A 23,127-nucleotide genomic window follows, 5' to 3' on the forward strand; every position below is an offset into this window, starting at 1 on the left:
GCAGTAGAAGCTCCAGGCAGTTAGCAAATCAGGTAAGACAAAAAAGGGGGGAGGGGGAACATTGTAAGCATTCTGAAATAGTTTGTCTCCTACTAGAGCTTTAATAACTCAGTAAAAAATAAACGTGATTGCACTGAAGCTCTATTGCAGTGTTGATGAGTGCATAAAAGTATCACAGCAGATTATTTATTTAAATTGAAAGAACCTGATTCAGATGTTTTCCCCCATGATTGAAACATGCTGATGAGGCCAATACACAGTTGAGAGTTTATTCCCAGAGCAGTCAATTGGCTTAAATGCCAACCAATCACAGGATTATAGCCTAAACCACTAAGGAAACCTTTCATCTGCATAGCACTGTATGGGACGTTAGTCCAAACTGTGGTTAAAAAAAGTTGAGTTTGTATCTGATTTCCCCCAAGTTTTGCAAATATTTCAGACTAATTACTCTGAAATGAATGCAAAGTGATACCTCGTTTTAGTAATATATCTTCTGGCAATTAAAAGCCTCTCGGCTTCTCTCTGCAATTAAAATGGCTGCAACTTGTTACAAAGGTCTCCAAGATCCCTTTACTAGCAATTATTGCCAGAAAAAAAAAAAAAGATCAAGCTTGTTGCTATAATCTGTTCTCTATGGATCTATCAGGAGGATGTACACTTCTGTTTCTTTATTCCCTAACCCTTTTGCATGTGATCTCATCATCATTATGCAATGACTCATTAAAATAATTTCTGCATGGCATTTCCTTATTTTTTGGGTAAACTGATTTAAATCTATTCATTTTGTTCAGAACAAGAACAAACAAATACCTAAAAGGTTGAAATGCCATCACATTTTTATGGCAAAAACTTAACTTTATTTCCTATGATTCAACCTATGGTATGCAACTTGATGCAGGAAGATTGAAATGTCAGAATCAACACCAATATTTTTGGCAGCCTGAACACACAGCATGAAAACAAACTCGCAGAAAAATATGCTAAGTGATTGTAGAGGTGTGCTGCAAATTGACCTAGCGTTATAGTGCTTTATACTGGGATGCGGGTGACGCCGTGGGTTAAACCACAGAGCCTAGGACTTGCCGATCAGAAGGTCGGCGGTTTGAATCCCCACAACGGGGTGAGCTCCCGTCACTCAGTCCCAGCTCCTGCCAACCTAGCAGTTCGAAAGCACGTCAAAGTGCAAGTAGATAAATAGGTACCGCTCCGGCGGGAAGGTAAACGGCGTTTCCGTGCACTGCTCTGGTTCACCAGAAGAAGCTTCATAGAGACCACAAGGGCCATCGAGAAGAGATGGAAGAGACCACAACTTCATAGAGTTGGAAGAGACCACAAGGGCCACAAGAGACCACAAGAGTTGGAAGAGACCACAAGGGCCATCGAGCTTAGTCATACTGGCCACATGACCCAGAAACTCTATGCCAACTCCCTTGGCCAATAAAGCGAGATGAGCGCCGCAACCCCAGAGTCGGTCACAACTGGACCTAATGGTCAGGGGTCCCTTTACCTTTTATAGTGCTTTATTGTGTTGTCTTATTGTGTGCTTCATTGCTGCAGCCTTACCACACTCATTGCCATTTTACAGAGGTAGCTTAGAAAGTACCTGTGCTTTTGTCCCATAACATTCCAGGAAGGCTAGACATTTATGCTTTTATATACCGTATTTTTCGCTCTATAAGATGGACCAGACCACAAGACGCACCTGGTTTTGGGAGGAGGAAAACAAGAAAAAAAATGTTCTGAATCTCAGAAGCCAGAACAGCAAGAGGGATCGCTGCGCAGTGAAAGCAGCAATCCCTCTTGCTGTTCTGGCTTCTGTGATAGCTGTGCAGCCTGCACTCACTCCATAAGACGCACACACATTTCCCCTTACTTTTTAGGAGGGAAAAAGTGAGTCTTATAGAGCAAAAAATACGGTATATATATATAAAATTCTGCCCTCCTTCTCTGAAACATCTGCACTGGTCACCAAGATGCTTTCGGAAACAATTACTGTGCTGAATATTGCGTAAAAAGCCCCAAATGGCTTAGGTACAGGGTATCTAAAGTGCACCCCCCGCCCCCGTTCACCAGTATCATCTTGCCCACACCATAAGATCTGATGAAGAGACTGCCCTCTCATGACAAAGGCTTGGCACACTTTGCCACGAGTGTTTGCAGGGTTCGCAGTTTTAAAAAACAGAGCAAAGACGTATTAGGAAACTGTAGAGATTCCATTCTCAGAAATGATTGGAATTCCCTATGCAATCTGTGGCAAGGCTTGATCGACTTTCTCACAGCTGGAAACAAAAGATGCACACAGCCTTAATTGATTTATGCTTTGAAATTAAAAAAACAAAACAAAAATCCAAGATGTTTGCAAAATCCACACCCCTGCAAAAATGAATAATATAACCCACAGATCAGCAGATCAGCTCATATTAACCTCCAAACAAAGGGTTTGAAACAGCCAGGAAAGGGTCTGCTCAGACCCTGCAGAGCTGCTGCCTCTCTTGTTCCCCCCCCCCCCAATTTTTAAAAATTGATTTTCCAAATGTTTTTTAAACAAATAAACAAACAAACAAACATAAATCTCTACTGTATTTAAATCAAACTTAGTAACATTGTAAAGTGACTTCCTCATATCCCTCTGGTTGAATTTCAGTGTATATCATTTTAACGGTTTTCCAAAACCACTATTCTTATTAACTTAATCACTTAACATCCTTTTGTTTTCCTTTCCAATTCAGTATTAAATATACTAATTCATCCCATTACCTGATTAAATCCTAAGCCTATCTGTTATTTGCAAGCTTCTCCAATTAATTTAACTTAACATATTTAACTAGAGCTCCTGCCTCATAAAGCAGATAATACTGAATTGTATGAACCGCTAGTATGACTTAGCAGGTTTGTGTGTCTCTTAAGTTAGTAGTAAACACCTGAGGCACAAGCAAACAAGTATACTGAGAACAACTAAAACTTATAAAGAATGTTTCCTCCTCTTTGCTTTCTTGTTTGTCCCCTCCCTTGTCAATAACTCTGTATTTGCTGATTTTATTTAGCAACTTTTAATGAGTTTTTAAAATATTTTGGCTTGACGATGTAATATGTGCTGTTGGCCACTAGGCTATGCTAAAACATAACCCATCCAACCAAACGTATTTTTCAGGTAATGTTACTTTCAAAGCTAGGCATTTCTTCCAAGTCAAGATGCACACATAGCATATATGCTAGAAGGAATCAGTTCTAAGAAGTATGTTTCCCCCCTTAAGTCTACACAGCCCTGTCTGCACTTTACATCTAAAGTGGTATCAAAAAGTCATGGCTTCCCCTAAAGATTCCTGGGAAATGTGGTTTGTTGAGTGTGTGGAGAGTTGTTTGGAGCCCCCCCCCCCCAATAGAGCTGTAATTCTCACAGTGGTTTAACACTCAATCCTCCCTTCCCAGGGAACTCTGGGAATTGTAGTTTGGTGAGGGGAACAGGGGTCTCCTGACAACTTCCAGCAACTTGAACAAATCCAGGGTTCTTTTGAGGAAGCCATGGCTGTTTAAAGCTGTATGGTAAAGGTAAAGGGACCCCGGACCATTAGGTCCAATTGTGGCCGACTGGGGTTGTGGCGCTCATCTCGCTTTATTGGCCAAGGGAGCCAGTGTACAGCTTCCGGGTCATGTGGCCAGCATGACTAATCCACTTCTGGCGAACCAGAGCAGCGCATGGAAATGCCGTTTACCTTCCCACCGGAGCTGTACCTATTTATCTACTTGCACTTTGACGTGCTTTCGAACTGCTAGGTGGGCAGGAGCAGGGACTGAGCAACGGGAGCTCACCCCATCGCAGGGATTCGAACCGCCGACCTTCTGATCAGCAAGTCCTAGGCTCTGTGGTTTAACCCACAACGCCACCCGCATGGTAGTGTTTCATTATTAATATTATTATTACTACTAATTATATTTATATGTCACTTTTATCTTCCAAGGATCTCAAGGTAGTTCTCCTCCTCCCCATTTCATCCTCACAAAAACCCTGTGAGGTTGGTTACACTAAGAGCTGGTGACTGGCCCAAGATCAGCCTGTGAGCTTTTTGGCTGAGTGGAGATTCGAACCCTGCTCTCTCAGGTTCTAGTACAATACCCTAAAAGTGCAAATCGGGTCTCAGTTCCACAAGCAGCAGTCAAGAGCATGTAACACCATACATACTGTAGTTGACAATACCATACATACAATACCATATTGTGAACTACCTACCATAAATCCAAGGTTAACTCTGTTTTAAGCCATGCACTGCACTTAATTGAAGTCACTTAACCTTAAGTGAGTTAAAACCAGTGCTTCTGCTTATCTGTTCAGTGGATGCATGTGCCCAGGGATTAATATTATCAGTTAGTCCCAATGCATTTCAGACTTCTTCTGTATTTTAGATATCCAAGCTCCACTGATGCTCAACTGAGATTAAATGCTTGGAAAGCTGTCCATCTTCCTGGCCAAAGCCAGGAGAATTGATGTGACAAAGTTGGCTTTCACGATCCACCCTTTGGGTCCCAAGCAGTTAGCTGAAACGGTTGAAACTGCAAATATTTTATTTCATCTCACTCCTTGCCCTTCCTCCCAAAGAAGTCCAGGGCTGTGAGCACCAGAGTGATAAAACAAAACTACTGAAAATAAAACAAGCATATAAAAATGTGTAAAACAGCCACATACATACTACCGAGAGGGCTCTCTACCTGGTTCCCTGTAGCTTTGCTCATTCTCGCAATGAGGGAACTGCCAGAAGGCCCTCGGTGCTGGACCTCAGCGTCCGGGCAGAATGATGGGGGTGGAGACGCTCCTTCAGGTATACTGGGCCGAGGTTTAGGGCTTTAAAGGTCAACACCAACACTTTGAATTGTGCTCGGAAATGTACTGGGAGCCAATGTAGGTCTTTCAAGACCGGTGTTATGTTCAGCCCGTGTTATGTGGTCTTGGCAGCCGCCCCCAGTCACCAGTCTAGCTGCCGCATTCTGGATTAGTTGTAGTTTCCAGGTAGCCCCACGTAGAGCGCATTGCAGTAGTCCAACCCCCTGCAAAGCAGGAATATGCAGCTGCCCCATATGAGGATAGAAACTGCAACCTTGGCATTATCAGAAATCACGCTTTAACCAACTGAGCTATCCATGCACTGGAACAGTATCTTTCAGTTGTCAAACGCATGGGTGCAAATGAGTGTTTTTAAGCTCCACCTGAAAGATATTAGAGGGGGACAAATGCACCTCGCCAGGGAGGACATTTCACAAATGGCAGCACCACTAACAGAGCCCTTTTTCCTGCTCGACTCTAGAGTCTGTGATGGTTGATATTGCAGGAAGCACTGTTTTAGCTACCTGAGTCTCAAGCTGATTGGGCTTTGTATTAACACACTGAATTGGGACTGGAAGCTCACAGGAAGCCGGTGCTCAGCTTTCAGAACACATGGTACTACCAGGCTGCCATACTTGCCAGCTTAAAGGCCACATACTCCACTAGCTGCAGTCTCTTCCAAGGGCAGCCCCGCAAAGAGAGCATTACAGCAGTCCAGACGGGAGGTCAACAGAGAATGGGCAACTAAGCCCAGGGCAACCCAGCCTAGAAACAGCTGTACCAGTGAACCAATGTAAGGCCAGCATAAACACTTCAAGCCACAGACATGTCAGGGTCTGACTGGATGAGGAAGAGGGGTGACCGCCACCAGGGATGGCACAAAGGAAGGAGACATGGGCCCAGGACAGTGGGGATCAGTCTGTTGAAGGGACAAGTTGGGAGGTAGTAGAAGGAGGAGGTTTGAGTGAGCACAGATGGGATGGAAGAAGGAAGCCATTCCAGGACAGGCCTGGGTGCCAAGAATCTTGTGTGAGCGCAGACCAGTGAAGAAGAGGCAGAAGCTACTTCTACAGCTGGACAGCAGCTGGACAGCTCCATTCCTGCTAGTTCTCCTCCTCCACTGACACCCAGAACATGAAGAGTCCTGCAAATTAATGACCAATGGGCCAGACAGGCCCAGAAAGGAAGCTCTTCCCATCACTGCAGTATATGGCTGCTTGGGAGGAGTAGAGTTTGAGAGGCCTAGAGAGGGAAGGAAGGGCCAGACACCAGTTCCAGCAATGTCTTCAACTAGGGGAGACTAGTTCTGATGAGCTCTGTTGCGTTGTTGTTGTTTTTACTTTTGTGAGTATAAGCTAGTTGCATTTTGTGTCTCAAGTAATACTCCTGACCTGTGGATGACCTGCATTCTCTTGACAGTCCCCTGACAAGACGCCATTGGTGATGTCAGCTGACGGATGAGAGGACAAGATTTGATCCTGCCCTGGCTGTGTGATCCTGTTCTCCTGTTGCGGATTTCACAGAGTAGGCAGCAGGATTTAATCTCTGCTCATCAGGTGGAGATTAACGATTGGAGTGAGATTGGGGGATTAAAGGGAACGGGGTGGAGACAGACACACAATTTTATTTTTTGTAATACAGTGCCTCCATTCCCTGAATCATTCCAGAAGGACACCATGTTCTATTGTGTTGAAAGTCACTGAGAGATCAAGGAAAAGCAACAGACACATTCCTGTCTCTCCAAGGATAACCAGGGTGGCCAAACGCTAAAACCAGCCTGGAACAAGAATGAAACGCATCCAGATAATCTATTTCTGGACATACCTGCAGCTACCTAGCTAGCACACTCTCAATCACCTTACCAAGGAAGGTAATATTAGAACCTGGGAACTGATTTTCTAAAACCACTGGATGTAGGGAGGTCCTCTTTTAGAGGGGCAACTGTACTGTTCATGGACTGTAGGCAGAACAGTAACATCCTAATCATTTGAAACCGCTCCCCTCGCTTGGAGCTCAAAGATAGTATTTTTCATAAATTTTTAAAAATCCTGCCATAAATTATTTATACAGTGACCTTTTCGTTTTGGTACACAAGGAACGGTTTGTTCCCTCGCAGGCAGAGTTTTATTATTATTATTATTGCTGTTTCCCTGTGAAGGTATTCACACTTAACTGTGGGGAACAGCGTTGCTGAGGCTTTTTGTTCCCGTCAGAGCCGGGCCGTGGGCAGCAGGCTGAGATGAGCTGGGAGCCCGGCAGGTCCGTGTTTGGCACCGGTGAGGGAGGCTGGGGCAAAACTAGGAGGCAGGATGAAGGAACAAGGAGGGCACTGGAAGCAAACAGCAAATCAGGACTGAAGGGTAACCAAGAACATGGGGACACACTGGAGTTTAGGAACAAGTAGTAGCGGGGTCTTTGTCCATGGAGTTTTCTTGGCAGGGATACTGGACATCACCTTGCCAACAAAGACCCGTATAGTTAAAGCTATGGTTTTCCAAGTAGTGATGTATGGAAGTGAGAGCTGGACCATAAAGAAGGCTGATCGCCGAAGAATTGATGCTTTTGAATTATGGTGCTGGAGGAGACTCTTGAGAGTCCCATGGACTGCAAGAAGATCAAACCTCTCCATTCTGAAGGAAATCAGCCCTGAGTGCTCACTGGAAGGACAGATCCTGAAGCTGAGGCTCCAATACTTTGGCCACAACATGAGAAGGTAAGACTCCCTGGAAAAGACCCTGATGTTGGGAAAGATTGAGGGCACAAAGAGAAGGGGACGACAGAGGACGAGATGGTTAGACAGTGTTCTCGAAGCTACCAGCATGAGTTTGACCAAACTGCAGGAGGCAGTGGAAGACTGGAGTGCCTGGCGTGCTCTGGTCCATGGGGTCACGAAGAGTCAGACACGACTAAACGACTAAACAACAACAGTAGTGGGGTCTAACCACCTCTGCAGCTGAGACAGGGCTGAGACAGCAAGTGGAGAAACCATGGGCTGCACAGACACACTGGTAGGAACTCAATTCCACTGTTGCTGAGCCCTGTCTATGTGTCAAGGAGATGTTAAGGAGCGTGGTCAACCACAGGGCAGGCACACACACAGGAGACCCAGAATGCAATTAGCTCTTTATTAACAGAAAATAACAGCAGAGTCCTCTGGTTCACCTTAACCCAGCTGAGACGTTGCTGAAACTGACCACTAGCTTCCTCCTCCCGCCTTTCACTCTGGATCAATGGTTCTCAACCTTTTTTCAGCCATGCCCCACCTAAGCATCTCTAAAATCATGATGCATGCCCCCCCCCATAATTCTTCTCATTCAAAAAGTGAGCTCCTATTCATGTGGAGGAAGCCTAAAAGGCCATTCACTGTTAATAACTCATTCTCGAATTGCCCCCCTTAAAAATCAAATTGCCCCCCTGTTGGGAACCATGACTCTGGATCCTTCCCAAGCAGACAGGCTGAGTCGAGGGGGTGAGCTCCTCCTCTGGGCCTGTCCGGCCTGTTGCTCAGCAATGTGGAGGACTCTCCTCAACCGGGTTGTCACAGGGGGAGGCAAGCCGTCAGGAATGGGACTGTCCTGCTGCTGTGTAGCAGAGGGGCAACCTCTGACTCTTCTTTGTCCTCACACTGTGACTCTTGGCCTCTAACCCTGTCCTGGAAGGCTCTACTTCTCCTGCCCCCCCCCCCCGATGACTCAATCCCAGGATCTAAGTCATCGTCTTCAGTGCCCTCCCTGGGGGGCTCTCGGGTGGGGGGCTCCCAACACTCTTCCTCATCCAGCCAGTTCCTGACGCTATACTACCATGGTGGCAAGCGGCTGGTGTTGGAAGGGTGATGCCACAGTTATATCACACCATGCCAAATGATATTGCTCAGTTGCAAAAAAAAAGTAGCAAGTTAAAAAATGAAGGCTTTCCCCCTCCTTCCTGGCCATAAAGGTCTAGCAGTTATCCCGGGGTGGGCAGAGTCAGTCTGGAAAGTTCTTCCCTGAGAAAGTCGTTCAGTGGTTCACAACATGGGGCAGCCACACACAGATTCCTTCAGCTCCTGACACGTTCAGCCCGGACAATGAGGTCCAGCTCTGAGGGTCTTCTGGTGGTTCCCTCACTGCGAGAAGTCAGGTTACATGGAACTAGGCAGAGGGCCTTCTTGGTGGTGGCGGCCACCCTGTGGAACGCCCTCCCATCAGATGTCAAGGAAATAAACAACTATCTGACTTTTAGAAGACATCTGAAGGCAGCCCTGTTTAGGGAACCAAAGATGGGTGAGGTATAAATAAATTATTACTACTACTACTACTGTTAGAGAAGGATCCATTGAGCTACTTTGAGTGGGCCCAAGAGCTGAGGCATGCCCAGTGCAATTTTTTATTCCTCAAAGAGGGAGAATTTCCCGTCATCTCGCAACCTGATTGTCCCATGCCCCCTTCATTTCAAAAACGGGTTTTCAAGGCACTATGGGCAACAGCCAGGGCCAGCCCCAGACGTTGTGCTACTTGAGACAAAATACAAAATGGCGCCACCTCTTCTGCCTGAGGCAACTGGAGACAGCCTGTCGAAGCCCCACTGTGCTAAAGGGGTGGGAAAGGGAAAAGGAGGCTGGACAGAAACAGGGGCAGTGGCGGAAGAGCTGGGACAACAAGCACAGGAGGTAATGAGTGGCATGTTTCTCAGGGCACAAATCTGCTACCCCTCTCAACTGTCCTCAGCCTGCCACCTGAGGTGCCCCCGGGTATGGAAACCATCATCTTTTTAAACCAGTAGTTCCCAATTGGTGGTCCGCAGACCCATCAAGTTATCAAAACTTTCAGAAGTAGGGGGTCCATAGCTTGGCTTTTGAAAAAGGTCCGCAATACTTAGCTACTTGGGAACTGATATTTTAGACTATTCACAGGGAATGAGGAATGGTGAGCAGATATCAAACTCTTAGAAAATTACAATAGAAAATAACTGCATGTAACAATTTTTTCATACACAAGAGACAGGAATAACTGATATTTAAATTTTTTTTTTAAAAAAAAAACAAACACCTTTGATGGAAATCATAATGCCAAAATTCAAGAGCATGTCTTTTAAAAATCCAGCGAATATTCATTCTTGCATACATTAGTTTTCCCTGACGGCTTTTGATCCTCAAATGACTCTATTATACATTCAATTCAAGCCACAACTTACTCTTAGTTTAAACAAAGCTTGCATTTCCTCTAGTCATACTTGCATTACTTCTTTAATTTCCCCCCTTTGGATTATACAGTAGAACAAAAAACAAACCAAACAAAAACTATGTGTCCACTGGAAACAGAATTAAAATTTTGCTGCTTGCAAAACTCACCCGCAATGCTTCATGTGTGCCGGTTTATCCATCCTCACTGCCAGCTTTATCCTCAAATCAGAGTCTTGGCTGTTTTTGGGGACGATCATTTTATGCAGCTCAGGTGACTTTGAGCTATTGGATGTTGGATATAATACTACCTGTGGAGAACACAATGAGAGCTGTTTATCACACTGAAAAACTTCTAACCAATTGGCTTGTAAGCTCTGGCCAGTACAGAGGGTGATTCTGTCACTTTTCTTCTGCTTGAAAGGGGATTATAGAAGAAGCAAATCTTTAAAGACTTCAGCTTCATTTTAACACATCCAGCTTCAAGGCAGACAAGTTTATTTTCCCAAAAACAGCACATTTCGGATCACTTTGACACCAAACCTGTTTCATTCATGAATTCAAAGCTTCAATGCGCCTGAAAAACAACCTTTCAAGCGATACAAACATTTTCAAGATGGGACTATGCGCTGTTTTCAAGTTATCCCTGCTATAAACAACAAGTTATACAAGATATAAAATGAAATTATGAGAGGGCATGGAGTATTTGTTTCACTTTGAAATCTTGTAGACAGTGCAGTTTCTAACATAGAGAAAATATTGTACAACATAGAGAACAATTAAATCACAATAATTAATAGTACCAGCCACAGTGAACCAGAGGAGCATACAAAAAACACACATGTATTAAGGAGAAACACTACTATCCGCCCCCCCCCCATGGTCCAGGACAGCAGGTGTGCTTTTGCTTGGTGATGGCACAACCAAAGATGTTGTCATTCCTGCTTCTAGAGGGAGACAGTTCCACAGTTGAGGTGCCACAACAGAGAAGGCCTTGCTCTCTGCCACCATTTAGCAAGTTATACTCACCAGTGTCGACACCTGCACAGTAGCAGACTCTACAGAAAAAAACCTCTTCTATTAAGTGCATCCTCTGAGGCATCATGCTAGAACAACAATGCCCCAAAGCAAGCACCTGCAGGATTGAGCAGCTTCTGTAGTCTTCATTCATTGTCATGAAATAGCAAATATCATAATAGTTTCTGGAGACAGTCCTGTAACTTCTTTATTTAAAATATTTTGTAGAATATTCTATTCCTTTTTTCCATATTAAAAATGACATTTGTTACTTAAAAGTTATATTCCAATTCAACAAAACTGGTGGCTCACTAACACCGATGTGGAAAAATATCATTGATCTACATCAGGGGTAGGCAATCTAAGGTCCAGGGGCTGGATGCGGCCCAATTGCCTTCTAAATCCGGCCTGCAGATGGTCTGGGAATCAGTGTGTTTTTACATGAGTAGAATGTGTCCTTTTATTTAAAATGCATCTCTGGGTTATTTATGAGGCCTGTCTGGTGTTTTTACATGAGTAGAATGTGTGCTTTTATTTAAAATGCATCTCTGGGTTATTTGTGGGGCATAGGAATTCATTCAATTTTCTTTTTCTTTTCTTTTTTTTTTTTTTGCAAAATATAGTCCAGCCCACCACATGGTCTGAGGGAAAGTGGACCGGCCCATGGCTAAAAAAGTTTGCTGACCCCTGATCTACATCATGCCAAATATTAATTGCACAGCCTTAATACTGGCTGCTGAGGGTACGGATGGCTGAATTTTGCATTTTTCAGTGGCTGAACGAGATGAAATGTGAGATCTAATTAGATCTAATTAGATCTAAAGCCATTCCTCTGGCTGGCTTCAGGAGCTGCTCGCTGCTGTGGCACCCACCATTTTGCCTCAAAGGAAGATCCCATATGATGTGTCTTGTGCCGTTGAACCAATCACACAACATTCATTCCCTACTAATAAATCTACAGCACTTAAAATATAAATCTGGGGACATTAAATGAAATCTGGGGAGATTCCAGGGAGGGAGTTTGTCCAGGGACAGATTTGTAAGACTGTCCCCGGGAAACAGGGACATCTGGTAACCATATCCTAAGTGACTCTCTCTCCCGATTGCTGCTTTGGCTGTTGCTGCCCCCAAGCTTTTATCAACATAAAATCCAGACTGGGAGCCGTCCGTCTCCCACGGAAGTTCCCAGTTATGCTCTAATTCACTGCCATGTGGCAACTGAACATGTTTTGAAGCAATGCTTTCTCTGCCCTGCTCCGAATGCACACCTGCAATGCTGCACAGCTTGACAAACCCCAGACCGACATTACTGCTTTAACACCACATTTGGAGACAATATGGCCAGAGGGGGAAAGAGGATATAGAGGTGTGAAGGTTTTCCAGAACACACGAACCATTTCAAAGAATGATTTTCACCTTAACACTTCTGTATCAGCTTTTGTCATTAAATGGCTTTGAGATGTTTCACAGGAAGCAAATTTATAAAAGGAACTAAGTAAGTAACGAAACGGCAATATTAAGATGAGGCATTAGGATGCGACACAAGGATTCTAACAAGTTCAAATGATTCTTTTTGCTTACGCTAACAGAATCCCAAGCAAGGCATGTCTTGAAGATTTCTCACTCATCTATAATAAATAAACCAGTGGATTTATTTCAGGTTGGTTTCCTCCCTTGCCCTCCCGCAACACCTTTCTTCTTTTTGGATTATATATTCCTAGCAAAGGACTTGTGAGTAATGGTGTGATTCTTTTCCTCTCAATTACGTCCAGCTCCTTATATAAAGAACGTGATAAACTTTGTGAATTGTTTCTCTGATTCCAAAGGCTGAGTCAGAGGAAACATTGCCCACTCCTCAATATTTTTAAGATGAAATTCTGAAGCCCAAAAGATACATATAGTTATATGCTCTTTCAGTGCATGCACACTGTCCACATTTAAGGTGCATAATGATCTTTCCCCTTAGGAGGAATAAGTTCTTCAGGTCTGCAGCAGAAGCTGGATTTACCCATCACTGAATGGCCAGCTCCTGGGCCAATAACAAGGCCACCTCCATAGTTTTTTAGTTAAGCAGGGCTTTGATTGGCTGGCCCTGTGTTAGTCATACACACACACACACACACACACACACACACTTTCTTTGCCATTTATGAAACTGCAATATCTCTGATTTTAGCTGTTCTGTTATTATATGTATGGGTAAGGGCTGATGTATTGGGACAATAATTTCTTAATTTTGCAAAAAAAAGTGGTTAAAATGGGTTTAAATATATTAATAAGTGATAGACAGAACAAAAAAGGTAAAAACAATTGCAGATGAATCCAGAAATTGTATGAAGTTCATAGTACAATAAAGGTAATTCTATATTTACATTTCTGCCGAATTTCCTTCGTACCATAGCCAGTAAATAATGAATATTTCAAACCCTACAATAGCTTTAAAAAATGAGATTTTCTCAATTGGATCACCCAGGTACGTTTTAGCTGCTTCAAGGTTGTCCAAGTTTTCACCATTTAACAAGTTGAGAATGTAATGCATCTTTCATTTTTGTACATCTCGTGTTCTGTTACCAATAAGTTAACCAATGGGAATTGGTCTTCCTTTTAGGAATTCTAGGTGCCCAAATACCAAAGGAGCAGAAAAGACTATTTATATATGCGACCACAGCTACACGGAAGTTACTGGCCCAGAGATGGAAAGAAGATAAAGTCCCTACCAGAGAAGAATGGCAGATGAAGTTAATGGACTATGCTGAAATGGCCAAAAAGACTGGAAGAGTCAGAAATCAAAATTTTAATAAGGAATGGGGCAAAATTTATAACTTATTTTAAATACCATCGTAAATAGTTAAACTCATTAGTAGGATTGGAATATCACTTGTAATTTAAGGTTGAATTCTGGACATAATGGAAGAGGTAAAGGATTTGGAGCATCATAAAAGATGCTAGAGGAAATGATTAATAATAGAACCCACAAAGGGGAGGTTGGAAGTCCAGGAGATTCCGTGGAATTTTATCTAGTTTTTTTTTTACTATTTATGTTTGATATATCTCTGTAAAATTTTAATTTGAAAAACCAAATAAATAATTTTTGGGGGGGGGAAGGATTTTGCCCTCATAACTATGTTTGGGGAGATCAGAAGTGGGTCCTTGGGTTTCTGCACTTCCTCTACCTTCTCTCACCCCGAATAATTAATTCAAAATCCTTTATTAGGCATAGCACACCACACATTGACAAACAACCTATACAAACTGTATAAAATACGGGTACAGCAAACACAATTTATCCTAGTCCTATTCTTAACTCCCAGAAATTAATCAATGTACATGAATAATATAATACAATTTAATATAAAATAATAATACAACACAACAACGTCACCTACCATTAGAAACCACTAAGTCTCTTTATCATGGCCCATTCTTTCATCATGGACAGCTCTTAAAAATTCGGCCACTATTAAAGTAATTTGATCATCGCTGTCCGCCAGCATGTCCTGGACCGTTGGTTGAGTACAAATCTGTTTATTGAATTTTAGGGCCTCATATAATTGTATTCTGGCATAACTGCCAAAATCACAGGAGAAGAATATATGCTCAAGAGTATCGAGTTCCTTTTTCCTGCATTTGCAGAGACGCTCAGATTCTGGGATAGCTAAATATCTTCCTCTCACTACCACCGAGGGAAACATGTTAAATCTGGCCAACATAAACAGCCTACACGATTCATGATTCTTCAGATTTGTCATGTATCCCTTTTGGAAATCTCTACACAAAGGGAGATTTAAGTGAATGGGAGAGCAGGTGCTGTGCTTTGCAACCTCAAGCATGGCGAGAGCACTTTTTTCTGTGAGAGTCTTCCTAATAATTTCCCATGTAGCTTTGGGATCAGAGATTTCAAAGTCAGTTAGAATGAGCCCTATAGAATCCAGTTTTTTCCTACATATCAGTGATAGATTGTAGATTGCACTATCACTTAAAAGATCGTAAAGTAGAGAATTAGGGGATAGGGCTCTATAATGAAGGAAGATCCAATATTTCAAGGTCCTCAGCCATGCTCTAACTGATAAAGGCAATATTCCCAGCTCACAACATATTGTTTCATATTCTACTGAGTTTGCAAGTCCTAATAATGACCTCAGAAGGGAAGCGTGAAATTTATCCAACCTCTTGAGGTCACCTGAAATCCACACTGGTGTGCCGTAAAGAAGTTGGGCACAAAGTTTCATATCAATCACTTGCAATACAGCTGGGATGAATCTGTTTCCTACTGGAGAAAAAAAATAGGATTTTATATGGTGGGCTGTCACTTTGGCCTTAGCTATAGCAGCACATATATGTGTATTCCAATTCATATTATTTTTGAATGTGATTCCCAGATAATTGAAGTGCTTAACTTCCTGTATTAGATGTCCATTAATTATACATCCTTTTGGGTTCCCTCTCTTTCTGAATTGCATAATCTTTGTCTTATCATAATTAATTTTGAGATTATTAAGAGAGCAGTAGTTTGAGAAACTCTTAAATAATTTTTTTTAAACCCAAAACAGAGAGTGAAATAATTACAGCATCATCTGCATAAAGTAATAATAATAATAATAATAATAATTTATTATTTATACCCCGCCCATCTGGCTGGGCCTCCCCAGCCACTCTGGGCGGCTTCCAAAGGAATATTAAAATACTATGATACATCAAACATTAAAAGCATCCCTAAACAGGGCTGCCTTCAGATGTCTTCTAAAAGTCTGGTAGTTGTTGTTCTCTTTGACATCTGGTGGGAGGGCATTCCACAGGGAGGGCGCCACTACCGAGAAGGCCCTCTGCCTGGTTCCCTGTAACTTGACTTCTCGCAGTGAGGGAACCGCCAGAAGGCCCTCGGTGCTGGACCTCAGTGTCCGGGTAGAATGATGGGGGTGGAGACGCTCCTTCAGGTATACTGGACCGAGGCCATTTAGGGCTTTAAAGGTCAGCACCAACACTTTGAATTGTGCTCGGAAACGTACTGGGAGCCAATGTAGGTCTTTCAAGACCGGTGTTATATGGTCTCGGCGGCCGCTCCCTGTCACCAGTCTGGCTGCTGCGTTCTGGATTAGTTGTAGTTTCCGGGTCACCTTCAAAGGTAGCCCCACGTAGAGTGCATTGCAGTAGTCCAAGCGGGAGATAACCAGAGCATGCACCACTCTGGCGAGGCAGTCCACAGGCAGATAGGGTCTCAGCCTGCGTACCAGATGGAGCTGGTACACAGCTGCCCTGGACACGGATTTAACTTGTGCCTCCATGGACAGCTGTGAGTCCAAAATGACTCCCAGGCTGCACACCTGGTCCTTCAGGGGCACAGGTACCCCATTCAGGACCAGGGAGTCCTCCACACCTGCCCGCCTCCTGTCCCCCAGAAACAGTACTTCTGTCTTGTCAGGATTCAATCTCAATCTGTTAGCCGCCATCCATCCTCCAACCGCCTCCAGACACTCACACAGGACTGTCACCGCCTTCACTGGTTCTGATTTGAAAGAGAGGTAGAGCTGGGTATCATCCGCATACTGATGAACACCCAGCCCAAACCCCCTGATGATCTCTCCCAGCGGCTGCATGTAGATGTTGAAAAGCATGGGGGAGAGGACAGAACCCTGAGGCACCCCACAAGTGAGAGCCCAGGGGTCTGAACACTCATCCCCCACCACCACTTTCTGAACACGGCCCAGGAGGAAGGAGCGGAACCACTGTATGACAGTGCCCCCAGCTCCCAGCCCCTCAAGACGGTCCAGGAGGATGTTATGGTCGATGGTATCAAACGCCGCTGAGAGATCCAGCAGAACCAGGAAACAGCTCTCACCTTTGTCCCTGGCCCGCCGGAGATCATCAACCAGTGCGACCAAGGCAGTTTCAGTCCCATGATGAGGCCTGAATCCCGACTGGAAGGGATCCAAATGGTCCGCTTCTTCCAGGCGTGCCTGGAGTTGTTCAGCAACCACTCGCTCAATCACCTTGCCCAAGAATGGAAGATTTGAGACTGGGCGATAGTTGGCCATCATGGCCGCATCTAAAGATGGTTTTTTAAGAAGTGGTTTGATAACCGCCTCTTTCAGTGGGTCTGGGAAGGCTCCCTCACGGAGGGAAGCATTCACCACCTCACGAAGCCCATCACCCAGTCCTTCCCGGCTAGCTTTTATAAGCCAGGATGGGCAAGGATCAAGGAGACAGGTGGTTGGTTTCACTCGTCCAAGCAGCCTGTCCACATCCTCGGTGGTAACAGATTGGAATTGATCCCATGCAATTTGACTAGACAGGACTCTAGCACTCTCCCGCCCCGGCCCTGCTCCCACGGTGGCGTCTACCTCTTCCCGAATCTGAGCGACTTTATCTGCAAAAAACTTTGCAAAATCATTGCAGGAGATCATGTGGCCCGTACTGGGCCCCGATGTAGCAGGTGGTTCCGCTAAATTGCGGACCACCTGAAAAAGTCTCCTGCTGCTGTTTTCTGCAGATGCAATAGAGGCGGCGAAGAAAGTTTTCTTCGCCGTCGCTACCGCCACTTGGTAGGCTCGACATTGAGCTCTAACCTGTGTCCGGTCAGCTTCAGAATGAGTTATCCGCCACCGGCGCTCTAGCCGTCTCAACGATTGTTTCATTGCCCTCAGATCCGTGGAAAACCACGGGGCTCTCCGGGCTCCATGCAATCGGAGAGGGCGCTTCGGAGCCAAACAGTCAATAGCCCTGGTTAACTCCACATTCCAGCGGGCCACCAGGGAATCAACTGAAAGGCCATCAACATGGGATAAAGCATCCCCTACCACTCTCTGGAAACCATTTGGATCCATTAAGTGGCGGGGGCGGACCATCCGAATCGGTCCCACCTCCCTGCAGAGGGGAAGGGTCGCGGAGAAGTCCAGTTGCACCAGGAAGTGATCTGACCATGGCACTTCTTTTGTTTCACTTTTAGTTAGTGTCAGATCACCAACATCCGTAGAGGTAAACACCAGGTCCAAGGCATGTCCGCGGCTATGGGTTGGGCCAAACTTATTCAGGGACAGCCCCATGGAGGCCATGCTTTCCACGAAGTCCCGAGCGGCCCCTTGTAAGGTCGTGTCGGCATGGATATTAAAATCCCCTAGGACAACCAAACTAGGCGTCTCCAGGAGAACATCCGCCACGACCTGAAGCAGCTCGGGCAGGGAATCCTTGGTGCAGCGGGGAGGTCGGTACACCAAAGTAGTAGAGAGAGTGGGCAATTGTTTAAATAAGGAGTATGAGTGGTTGCATTTTGAAGGGATAATGGTAGGTCAGATAAAAAAAGATTAAATAGGGTAGGGGCCAAGATACAGCCTTGCCTAACTCCACGATTATTCAGAATAGGACCTGCAAGTCTACCATCTTTTGATACTTTAACATATATTTGGTTATTAGAATGTAAACTTTGAATCAGTGTAAGTAAATATGGGTCAATACCAAGGTGTTCTAGTTTAGTCCATAGTTTGTTGCGGTCAACCGAATCAAAGGCACTTTTTAAATCCACAAAGGCCACAAAGAGTTTCCGTTTATTTCTCATGACATATTTATCCACAAGATGACTTAACACTAGACACTGGTCAAGAGTTGACGAGCCTGCCTTAAAACCAGCCTGCTCTTTACCAGGTAGGCCTTTTGTCAGCATCCATTCTTCCAATTTAATAAGCAGAGATTTGGCATAGATTTTGCTTATGCATGTTAGCAAACTTATAGGCCTGTAATTCTCTTGGCAATTCCTATCACCTTTTTTAAAGATCGGTACCACTATTGAGTTGTTCCACGACTTAGGTACAATGGCTGATTGATAGATAGAATTAAAAAGCGGCACAAGTTTAATGGCCCACCATTCTATATCTAATCTCAACAGGTCTATTGGGATGCCATCCATACCCGGTGATTTCCCTTGCTTAAACGAAAAGATTATCCTTTTCATCTCCTCAACAGTAATTTGAAATTGTGTGGTTTTTGCCAAAGAAACTTTAAAATTTTCCTTTTTACAAACTTGGTGATCATAAAAAAACAGCAGTAAAATGTGAAATCCAAACCTCATCGCTTATTTTAGGGAGCTCAGTGGTATCTTTTATTGAGAGAAGTGACCAAAAAGTTTTAGTATCTTTAATTTCTAATGCAGTAACAATTTTAGACCATTTGGCTAGTGCAAACTCAGATTTTTTATCCAGGAGCATGTTCTTAAAAGCATTTTTCATTTCAAAATAAGTCTTCCAGAGACCTTGAAAGTTGGTAATATAGGCTTCTTTTAGACAAGTTCTAAGTTCTTTCTTATAGTTAATACAATCTTTATCGAACCAGTTATACTTATTTAAAGGTTTGTTGCTGGACTGAGAGTCTAAAAAAGAAGAAAATAATTCCTGGATAGTCTTATAATAACAATCATTATCCTCCAAGGGCAACAAATTTTGGTTAGCCACAGGTTCCGGAAGAACTGGGTTATTTTCAAATACTGCTAATAGATCCTCCCTATTTTTATCACTTATATAAATTCTTTTGGCATAAATAGTCTTATCAATACTAATAGGAGGTCTAATATCATTATTTCTAGGATTCCTGTACATCTCTAAAACTATTGGAAAATGGTCACTCTCTGAGCGAGGTACAACTGTAAAAGAGGCAATTTCATTTAACATTTCAACGGAAACTAGAGAATAGTCGATGACGCTCCTACCCCTTTTGGAGCTAAAAGTAAAATTCCCTGGAATATCTGGCCACATTGAGCCATTCAAAAATGAGAGGTTCAATTCTAAAACCAATTGTAGAAGTTTTCCTCCCGCTTTATTAATAATGATGTCCTTAGAATTCCTCCCTATTCTCAATGGAAGAGGGGCATCTTCAGCTAGATTTGAGCCATAGCATTTATAGAGAGCTGTATTGTCTGATCCAATTGGAGCATTGACACCCCGAATAGCAGTGAGCATCTACCGTATTTTTCGCTCTATAGGACACACTTTTTCCACTCCAAAAATTAAGGTGAAATGTGTGTGCGTCCTATGGAGCGAATGCAGGCTCCTTGGCTTCAGCAATAGCAATGCAAAGTCTCTGAAGCACAGAGGGAGCACTCCCTCCATGCTCCGGAAGCTTCGTGTTGCTTTCGCTGAAGCCTGGAGAGCGATAGGGGTCAGTGCGCACTGACCCCTCTCGCTCTCCAGGCTTCAGGGATAGCCGTCTGAAGCCTCCAGAGCTCCAGAGGCTTTGGGTTCCTTTTGCTGAAGCTGGGAGAGCAAGACTCTCCTGGCTTCAGCAGAGAGGGAGAGCTGTGCAGCGCCCCTTCAGCGAAGTGGGAGGAGAAATGGAAGGGGCTCCGTTTCTCCTGTCGCTTCACTGAAAAGGCACTGAGCAGAGAGGGGGAGAATTTTTTTTCTTGTTCTCCCCTTGTTCTAAAACAAGGTGCGTCCTATGGTCAGGTGCGTCCTATAGAGTGAAAAATACGGTAATCCAGGGGGACTCCTGGTCTTCTAGTTTTGAGTCCCTCCTACTCTAGATACCAGCCCCAATTCCCTGCTGTACAAATATTTGCAAAGATTGATGGCCTTTGTTATTATCCCTCCTGTTCACTCTGCCCTCCCTATTAGTGCGTCAGTACAGTACATCTCATTCACCTTACCTCCTTTTTCTTACCACTACTTGCATTCACGATTACCATTCAGCCCACGCCAATTACTGATTGTGAGCTAGAGACAGAAAGCAGAAGGAAGAACGGCATTTTCTCCTGGATCAAATTCAGCAACCACAGCTTCCTCTTGACCTATACCTGCTCCGGCAGATTCAATAGACTGAACCTGAGAGCAGGCGGTGGGGTGGGGGAGAAGCAAAAACGTCTACCATGGCTTATGTTTTCTTATCTCAACGTACAGGTTATAACCTCAATCTCCTTGAGATGAATGCCAGCCATCAGCTTCCATTCTCTAGCCGAGACACAAACTAAGCCACTAAGACAGAACGAGAGAGAGGGTCACAGGAGAAGACCAGCGAAAAAGAAATCTCGCTGAAGAGGCCACCACACTGGAAGATGAGCAGTACACTTTTCAAATGTCTACAGGGCTAGATATTTAGAGATATTCCGTAAAAATAGACATCACCTATTCTGGTGACAGGCCTTGAAGCTTGCTGGAGCTCATTTTATGTTAGCATAGAATTTAGATGAGAGAAAGTGCTAGAGTATGAAGGGCCTGATTTAGAGAACGCCAGGGGCCTGTGGTGCTAGAGGCAAGGGAAGAAATACTGGTCCATCTCACAAGAAGCGCCATATTTTTCGCCCCATAAGACGCACCTGACCATAAGACGCACCTAGTTTTTAGAGGAGGAAAGGGGGAAAGCCCCGGTTTTGGGGGGGATCAACTCAAAGTTGTGCAGCTTCTTTTGCAAAGGGGAAAAGCCTCCCTTTTTTGAGGATCAGCTCAAAGTTGTTGAGCTTACTTTGCAAAGGGAAAAAAACCTGTTTTTATGGGGTTCAACTCAAAGTTCTGCAGCTTCTTTAGGAAAGGAAAGGGAGCCGTTTCTACAGTTTCCAGACAGATAATCAGCCAGTCACATGTCGCTGGGGAAACAAACAGCCTCCGTCTGCAGAACATTCAGCAATGGAGGCCTGGGTAAGGGGCCGGGGCCAGAAAGGGAGCCAGTGATCGACCACACATTTGCTCCTTAAGACGCACAGTCATTTCCCCTTACTTTTTAGGAGGAAAAAAGTGTGTCTTATGGAGCGAAAAATACAGCACTTGACCAGCTTGGATGAGCAAAACTCGGCCATTCAAGGTCCTACACCCAGAATAAAACATTGCTGGAAAATTTGAACTTGTGGGGGGGGTGGGGAAACACAACCTTCACTGTCCAATTTGGAAAGAAGAGAAACAAAACAGCAATTCCAGTTCCAACAAAGGAGAGCACTTATAATCAATGAAGAAGTTGGATCTGCTTCTGCTTCTTCTTTTTAATGACAAGATGAGCCAACAAGTTATTTTAAGATTTCTACAAGCAATTATAGAACTGAGGCAGTATCTTCTCCATAAAAGATAACATGTTATACAAACTGCTTTAGGATTTGATGAGCAGCTAAGAAAGAATAAGAAGTTTTTCTTTTCTTAATTGAATAATCACTAGAACAAGGATGAATTATCTTTATACTCAGATAGTCGCTGTAGTCAAACACCACCTGTTGCTCCCACATTGTATTCACTTGTGTGTTAAGCAAGTACAATGGCTGTCACTTTGAATTAGTAATCTTGAATATTTGATATTCAAAGGACAGAACATGACAAAAAAAGGAATGAAATGAATCTTTGGGACTAGGAAATTAGCATTCCTGATTCAAACGCAAGAACGTATTTTAAAAAATGAACTTCATACATCGATTACCTTTGCAACTGGCCTCTGTCAAATAAATCCTGGTGTTTTTATGTACATGAAAGCTAGAATATGCACACAGTTTTAAAATCTCAGTCATTGCTAAGCAAATTAAACGTTAACTCTGTTCCCAACTCACCCCTCCATTGCCATTACAACTCAAAATTCCATACAATTCACTCACACTATTCTATCAATGAAGGGTTAGGTACTTAAGTACCAGTATCTATGTCTCACTCCTTTTCCCTGTTGATCAACTCATACATTCCTCATCAAGTCCTGACAGTTATGTGGCCAAAGCTCCTTTATGTCAGATATTTGGGCCAAAAGCTTCTCAGCAATAAAAGCAGTAGACAATTCTAGAGCCAATAAAACCTATTTAATGCCAGCATTAAAACTATATACAGTGGTACCTCGGGTTACATACGCTTCAGGTTATATACGCTTCAGGTTACAGACTCCGCTAACCCAGAAATAGTGCCTCAGGTTAAGAACTTTACTTCAGGATGAGAACAGAAATCGTGCTCTGGTGGTGCGGCAGCAGCAGGAGGCCCCATTAGCTAAAGTGGTGCTTCAAGTTAAGAACAGTTTCATGTTAAGAACGGACCTCTGGAACGAATTAAGTACTTAACCCGAGGTACCACTGTACCTTATTGATCGTACAGTGTACCTTGGTTCTCAAACTTAATCCGTTCTGGAAATCCGTTCCAAAACCAAAGCGTTCCAAAACCAAGGAGCGCTTTCCCATAGAAAGTAATGCAAAATGGATTAA

The 23,127-nt window shown here is 43.8% G+C and overlaps 1 protein-coding gene across 3 annotated transcripts in view; it reads right to left on the reverse strand.

Moving 5' to 3' along the window:
* The window catches only part of CADPS2 (calcium dependent secretion activator 2), a 351,450-nt gene that overhangs the window by 160,586 nt on the left and 167,737 nt on the right, over window positions 1–23,127 (reverse strand). For all 3 annotated transcript variants that reach the window (XM_081878161.1, XM_081878160.1, XM_081878159.1), the window contains exon 8: window positions 10,146–10,285. In XM_081878161.1, the coding sequence (XP_081734287.1) occupies window positions 10,146–10,285 (140 nt within the window). The remainder of the gene's footprint in view (window positions 1–10,145; window positions 10,286–23,127) is intronic.

The sequence above is a fragment of the Podarcis erhardii genome, assembly GCF_964252035.2.
Source record: "Podarcis erhardii genome assembly, chromosome: 10".
NCBI lineage: Eukaryota > Metazoa > Chordata > Lepidosauria > Squamata > Lacertidae > Podarcis > Podarcis erhardii.